Source organism: Nycticebus coucang, chromosome 23 (genome assembly GCF_027406575.1).
Source record: "Nycticebus coucang isolate mNycCou1 chromosome 23, mNycCou1.pri, whole genome shotgun sequence".
Classification (NCBI taxonomy): domain Eukaryota; kingdom Metazoa; phylum Chordata; class Mammalia; order Primates; family Lorisidae; genus Nycticebus; species Nycticebus coucang.
In genome coordinates, this window is record NC_069802.1 from 10,648,355 (window position 1) to 10,655,990 (window position 7,636).

Sequence of the window (7,636 nt, forward strand, 5' to 3'; positions counted from 1 at the left end):
AAACAATCCTCAGTTTCCAATTTTTGGTTCCCCATCTCCACCCCTAATCTGTAAAATTTGTAATAGGTAAGTTCTACCTATAAAAAGAACCTTTGTTCTCTATTCCTTTTATCCTTCAACTGAAACTAATTGGTTAATTTGTTTTTTTTTAATTCCTCATGATGTGACATTTTATACTACTTCCTTTGAAATAAAAGTTAGCCAAAGTACCTGTATTTAAATCCTTTCTCTTCATCACTCTCACATTCTTATATAATGCAGAGGCCTTAAATAATTCATACAAGAGATCATTATATTTAAATATTGAGAATAATATAAAATGTGGTTACAATGAAAAATATTGGTGTGCTACCTTAATGATAGTGATTATGAATTCTATTCCTGAAATAATGGTGTCTGTTTTTAACTAAAAAATAAAAAACCATTTTACCAATGCTTCCAGGCAAAAACTTGTGCTAACATTACATCATTATCAAAGGCCCCAGGACCTGAATAATGTATTCCTGTATTACTCTGCAGAACCAATCGCATTTTAAGGGCTAACTTATCACTATAAAATCTGATGTCAGCCCAGAGTTCTAATGGGCTAACTAACAAAGAAATGGAGTTCAGATCAAACCCCAGCAGCCCTCTTGGGAATGGGAGGAAGTCAGAGTCGGATTTTATTTCTTTGTAACATTCCAGTTGAATCAACCTCCCTGAATCCAAGTCCTCAAACTTTGACTGGCGTGAAGACCCACATACTCAAGTGACGGTAAATGTTATCCTAGTGTTTTGAGAGTGTAAACCAGAAATGAGCTTCTAAGTTTCGCTCAAATGCTTTGAACACTATAGCCTGTCTTTTTTTTTTTTTTTCTTGGCAAAGAAGAAGATAAATTGTTTTAGTCGCCACACACTGAAAGACGAGATCTTTGTTAGAAATTTAGCTTTGAGATGTCCGTCTAGTTTTCCAGGCATACGGCCCTATTTTTAATGCGTGGCTGTTGAGCCGGTATCTGAGACAGGGGGGTGTCTCATGAAGTATACAGGAGCCATGAATAAAGGAGGCTTGCTTAAACTGGACAACTAAAAACCATTCCAGAGGTGAGTGAGTAACAAAGCTCAGGAGAAGGAAAGTGCAAAGCCTTACCTGGAGCACTTTGGTCAAATTGTTAAACAGCGCCTGGCCGGCGCTCACTTTGTACTTCACGCCTCTGACTGTGCCATTTTTGCTTAAAATGTTGACTCTTCTTGTGCCAAAAGCTTTCTCGCTGGCGGCCCTTGCTAACACTAGTAGGCTGTCCTGGTCGTTCTCGGCCTCATCCCCTTCCGACGCTAGGTGGCCGTTCTGCTGCCCATCAGAGTCGCTCAGCCCGTCGACCCCACAGACGCTGGCACCCTCCGAGTCCAGGGAGCCCGGGGGTCGCCCGTCCTCGTACACTTCCTTCAGAACCCGCCCGCTGTGGGACGACGCGATCCGGAACCGGACTCTGCGCGGCCTGTCACTTTGTGGCTTCATCTCCCTTTTGAGCATGACCAGTTCCACCCACATGAACGGCTCCCCATGTCCCGGCTCTGTTGTCACTGCACTTTCCACCCTGCAGTGTCAGCAGCAGCTCTCCTGTGAAACTCACATTGAAAGGAAAGAAGGTACCCCAGGACGCACAGCGCGTCTCTGCTGTTAATAATGGATGTGTGTGTGCGTGCTATGGTTACCTTTAAACTAAAACCTGCAACACAATCCCAGCCTTTAAATATTAACACGGTCACAGTGGAGTCTTCAACAGGACAAGTGCAAGAAAGTAGCGTGCAAGGAGAAAAAAATAAAAGATAGACTTTGCAGCCAGGGGTGAGTGTTGAAAAGGGTCTGGACAGCAGACACATCCCGGGAGTGCTGCTCCAGGGGAGAGGGCAGAGATCACAGGTGTATCAGGGTTGTAGGTTAGGAGGAGCCACAGAGCCTGCCCCAGGGCTATTTCTTCTTTTACTCTCACCCAGTGATCTTTCCAAAGGGTAGTGGGCTTGCTGCACGCCTGCAGAGAGCCATCCGTATCAGCTCTCATCACATCACGGGTGAGACTTTATCTGCATGGCATTAAGATGAATTGACAGCTCAACATTTCGTGTTCAGGTCATTTTGCTAAAGAATAGCTTTTAGCAGACTTTGGAAAGAGAAAGGTTTTGCTTTGCTGCTTTTTTTCTCCTTTCTGCTTCTAGAAAAACAATTGTTCTCTTTGACAGAGGGAAGGTTTTGGAAACAAAACATATGGAACAGTGAGCAAGGAATGGAAAATCCTCCAGTCCAGCCAGATCAGCCAAAGTAACCCAGCCGATCAGCACCGATAAATATTATATCCAAATCACCAACGCGTAGAGAAGGGCCCTCAGTGTACCATCACTTTGGCAAGCGCCTGAGGGACCTGGAGACAGAAGGTCATCTTGAGACGTGCGCAGTGAGCGCCCCAAGCCAGCTGCACTTCCAGAGGGAGGACGAGCATCTGAATCACACATTGCGCTTCAAGTTGTTAATGTTTGTCATTTTTATCTGGTTACAAACCTAATTTATATTTATTTTAGAACATTTGGAAAATATCCAATGACACAAAGTTGTAAATCAAAGTCATTAATAGTCGCACCGGAGACATTAATAACTTTGTGTGTTTGTGTGTTTGTTTCCTCTGTGTAGGGCAGAGATGCTTCCATGCTCACAAGACCACATCAACTAGCTTTTGCATGGAAGCGGAACGAGACCAAGGGCCTGGCTTTTGCCAATGGGATCTGAGCAAAAGTAATGAGTCATTTACGGACAAACGCAGCTAAGGCGGTGTTCTGTGGGTGCTGTTTCTCTTCCTTCCCCATCTGCTAGCTGGAGGACCCCAGAGCACTCTTTTTATTATTATTATTATTATTATTTATTGTTGGGGATTCATTGAGGGTACAATAAGCCAGGTTACAGTGATTGCATTTGTTAGGTAAAGGCCCTCTTGCAATCATGTCTTGCCCCCATAGAGTGTGACACACACCAAGGCCCCACCCCCTCCCTCCTTCCCTCTCTCTGCTCTTCCTTTCCCACCCCTCCCTCCTTCCCTCTCTCTGCTCTCCCCTTCCCCCACCCCCACTGAGACCTTAATTGTCATTAATTGTCCTCATATCAAGATTGAGTACATAGGATTCATGCTTCTCCATTCTTGTGATGCTTTACTAAGAATAATGTCTTCCACGTCCATCCAGGTTAATACGAAGGATGTAAAGTCTCCATTTTTTTTAATGGCTGAATAGTATTCCATGGTATACATATACCACAGCTTGTTAATCCATTCCTGGGTTGGTGGGCATTTAGGCTGTTTCCACATTTTGGTGATTGTAAATTGAGCTGCAATAAACAGTCTAGTACAAGTGTCCTTATGATAAAAGGATTTTTTTTTCCTTCTGTGTACATGTCCAGTAATGGGATTGCAGGATCAAATGGGAGGTCTAGCTTGAGTTCTTTAAGGTTTCTCCATAAGCAAAGAGACAATCTACACAATGGGAAAGGATATTTGCATATTTTGAATCAGACAAAAGCTTGATAACTAGGATCTATAGAGAACTCAAATTAATTCACATGGAAAAAGCCAACAATCCCATATATCAATGGTCAAGAGACATGAATAGAACCTTCTCTAAAGAAGATAGACGAATGGCTAACAAACATGAAAAAATGTTCATCATCCCTATCTATTAGAGAAATGCAAATCAAAACCTCCCTGAGATACCATCTAACCCCAGCGAGAATGGCCCACATCACAAAATCTCAAAACTGCAGATGCGTGGATGTGGAGAGAAGGGAACACTTTAATACTGCTGGTGGGACTGCAAACTACTACAACCCCAGAGCACTCTTGAAGCAACATACCATGCCAGGCAGAGTCATAGCAGAATTCCCAACCATCACCACGCTGCACTGAATTGCGTTGCGAGCAAAATATAAGCTTTTATTGTATTGAGCAATGGAGATTGAAATTTGAGAGTTATTTGTTAGCACAGTTATCATTACCAATCTGACCAGTAGGCTCTCATATAAAAGTATATTCCATTTCTTTAATATCTTGCTTTTTTCATTCAACATTATAATGAGTCATTTTCTATACCATTATTTCTGAAAAACATAAATTTAAAGTGTGCATTTGAAAACCTAGTAGTCATATCATGTTTCATTTTATTCTTTCTGAACTGCTAGACTTCTTAGTTTTAAAAAAGTATTTAATAAAATAATTCTATGCTTAATATTCTTGCTCAAAAAATCAGTGTACATGTATCTGATCAGTTCTTTAGCATAAATTCCTTTGGGTAAAATTGATAAGGTTAAAAAATTAAAAAAATTTAAAGCTCATGATACAAACAGACATTTGCTTTTAAGACAAGTTGCATAATTGACACTTCTGCTAGTCAGGTATGAGCGCCTGTTTTACGAACTCTTGCCAAAGCCAATATTGAATGCAGGCATACCTCATAGATATTGTATATTCAGTTCCAGACCACCTCACTAAAGTGAACATTGCGATAAGTGAAACGTGTGAATGCTTTGGTTTTCCAGTGCATATAAAATTTATGTTTATAGTGTATCAAAGTCTAGTAAGTTCAAAAGAGTAATATCTAAAAAAACAATGTACATACTGTAAGTAAAAAAATACTTGATCACTAAAAAGTGTTAACGATCTTCTGAGTCTCTGGTGAATCATAATAATCTTTTGCTGGGAGTGGGCCTTGCCTTGATGTTGGTGGCTGCTGACTGATCAGGGTTGCTGAAGGTTGAGGTGGCTGCGGCAATTTGTTAAAACAAGACAATGATGGCATTTGCCATATTGATTGATTCTTCCTTTCCTGAAAGATTTCTCTGTAGCTTGTAGTACTATTTCATAGCATTTTACCTACAGCTGAACATTCAGTTTTCTCAAACCCTGCTACTAGCTTTATGTAATCATCTACGTTTATGTAATATTCTCCATTTTTTATTGTCGTTTCAACAATGTTCACAATATCTTCATGGGGTTTAGAATCCACCTCAGGAAACCACCTGCTCACCTGTAATAAGTGACTCCTTACTGAGCATATGCCATTGGAAAAATGGCACCAATAGACTTGCTAAACATAGGGTTGCCACAAACCTTCAGTTTATAAAAAATGCAATATCTGTGAATCATAGGAAAGCAAAATGCAATAAAAGCAAATATGCTTATATTACCCATTTTCAATGCTTATTTTTCCAAGTGGAAAAGCAGTATTTCATTATTGTTATAGTTTGCCAAAATTGAATGCAATTGATAACTTTCATTAGAAATATTTTCTTCATATAGAACTTACAATGAAGAGAAAGATGGAGAAAAGAGAAAAGGAAAAATCTCTCCCTCATGAAAAAATAGAGTATACTATGTAAGGCTGATGAAGGGAGAGATAGAGAGACAGAAAATGAAAGAGAGAGACAGAGATTGACAGACAGACAGAGAGAGAGGAGATAGGTTGATTTATCATCAAAGGTAAATATACCACACATATCTAAATGACAATATAAGTGACTGTAACTCAGTGTAAAAGAGTATATACCCAAAGTATCTAACAAGAGAACTAAATGAGGAAACTAGTATAGGGGCAAAAGAAAAATAATGACATGATTTTATGTCCAGATGTCCAGATCTTTCAGAATGAACAGTAGTGACTGGGGAAGGCGTGCATATTCGCCTAATCAAGAAAAAAGTAAAAATTCTCTGTCTGTTCCAAAGAGTTTTTTTCTTCCGAGTTCCCCCATTTAATCTTCCCAGCTCTATTTTTCTAGTCCTTTGGGCCAGACACAGTATGTCGTAGCATGAGCAAGATTTTGGAGTCAAAACAACCTAGGTTTCAATCACAGTAGGTTCCAATTTCAATAAGAGTATTATTTTCACCACCTAAATCTTCTATTTTCCCAGCAGGGTAATGAAGACAACAATCTCTACTTCAGAGAGTTGGACCTACAAGGTATCAGGAACATACAATTGCGGAATTATAATTGCACAAAGGCTGGTGATGGTATATCCTGTGAATTTTGTCCAGTGGATAAAAATAACTAATTTTTGCTTGATTGTGACAAAACACAGGCTAGGTAAGATCATAATAAATAAATATATATATTTGAAGCCTAGAGAGAATACATTAGAAATATGACAAATTTAAGAATATTTTTAAAATTTAAGAATGTATGTTAAATATATTGTGTGAATAGATACACACATGCAATTGCACATAAACACATGCGTAATGTTTTATATGATACTTTCAGATGATGATACCACTTAAAAGTCATCTCTCTCTTTCATGGGCAAACTAAAGGTCCAATAATCTAAAAACTAGACTTCCCCACCTGCTAATGAGAAATTATATGCCACGAGAAATATATGCCTATATAATATGAGGTCAGACAATTAAGTTCATGAACTCATCTTAGAAAAATTATTACATGCCCCATTGCTGAATATCACTAATGTCACCTCTGAAGTACTCCCCTTGGGAATGCATATGGAATGGCTTATTCCTTGCATTGGTGACATGATGATTAGAAAAAGTAGCTCTAGTTTCATGCAGTGTACTTTAAGCATGTATAGTATCTCCTTTTCTTGAAATAACCAAATTTCTAGTCATCTCCAATATATGACATCATTGCTATTATGAATATTCTTCATCCTCGTTCTGTTTAAAATTCGTTCCCATCTGTTCAACATCAATTAAAACAGTGTGGAGTTACAAACATCTGACTTACATACAACCCATACTTACAAACAGAATCTATTATAAGTCCCTGAGTTACAAACATCCTACTGATTTACAACTTGAACTTACAAACAGAGGCTATTGCAGATAATAGATAAATGCACCTGTTCCAGCTTACATATAAATTCAACTTAAGAACAAAACCTCTCATTCATAACCCAGGGAGTACAAGTATAATAAGTTCTCGCTGTGCCATTTTTTTACTTTTTCCAAGTATTAACTTATCATTCTTTACATTTTAATCACTTGGCCAACTTCTCCCTTTACCAATAATTTTATTCTCTTCCTTCAGATATACTCATATAATCACTTCTTCATTTTAACAATGTTTATTGAGCACCTACTAAGGAGAAAGTTGCTGGATCTATGAGGTGCACACAATAGACATGATCCTGCCTTTAGAAGTGGACAGAAAATGTATAATAGTGAAATTAAAATAAAAATCATAACAAAAATTATCAAGGAAAAACTGGATGAGAAATGATTTAAAAAGGGAGCTTACTGCAGACCAAATACAATAGTAAGTCTCCCTCAATAGGACACATCAAACTGGATCCACCAAAATTAGAAGAGGTTGAACAAGGAAAGCCTTCAGAGGTGGACAGAAGTATTTGGAGATAATTTCTTAGCAGCAGTGGCATATGCAAAGGTCCCAAAACAGAAGGCAGGGGATTGCTCAGAGAATTAACAAAAGGCACAAAGGCTGAAAACAAGCATGACTCCCATTCTATAAAGTCCTTCTCATAAGAGGACAAGACCAGCAAGACTTTTCCTTCCTAACCTAATCCTTAATTTATATATTCCCTCATAACATGTAACAGAAAACCTACAGGTCCTGTTACCAATACCAAAATATTTCAAGTATTCATAGAAT

General features: G+C 38.6%; 1 protein-coding gene across 1 annotated transcript in view; it reads right to left on the reverse strand.

Annotated features, from left to right (window-relative positions):
- Window positions 1–1,531, reverse strand: part of GRXCR1 (glutaredoxin and cysteine rich domain containing 1) — a 154,357-nt gene extending 152,826 nt beyond the window's left edge. The window contains exon 1 of the mRNA XM_053577780.1: window positions 1,130–1,531. Within this exon, the coding sequence (XP_053433755.1) occupies window positions 1,130–1,531 (402 nt within the window). The remainder of the gene's footprint in view (window positions 1–1,129) is intronic.
- Between the last annotated feature and the right edge of the window lie 6,105 nt (window positions 1,532–7,636).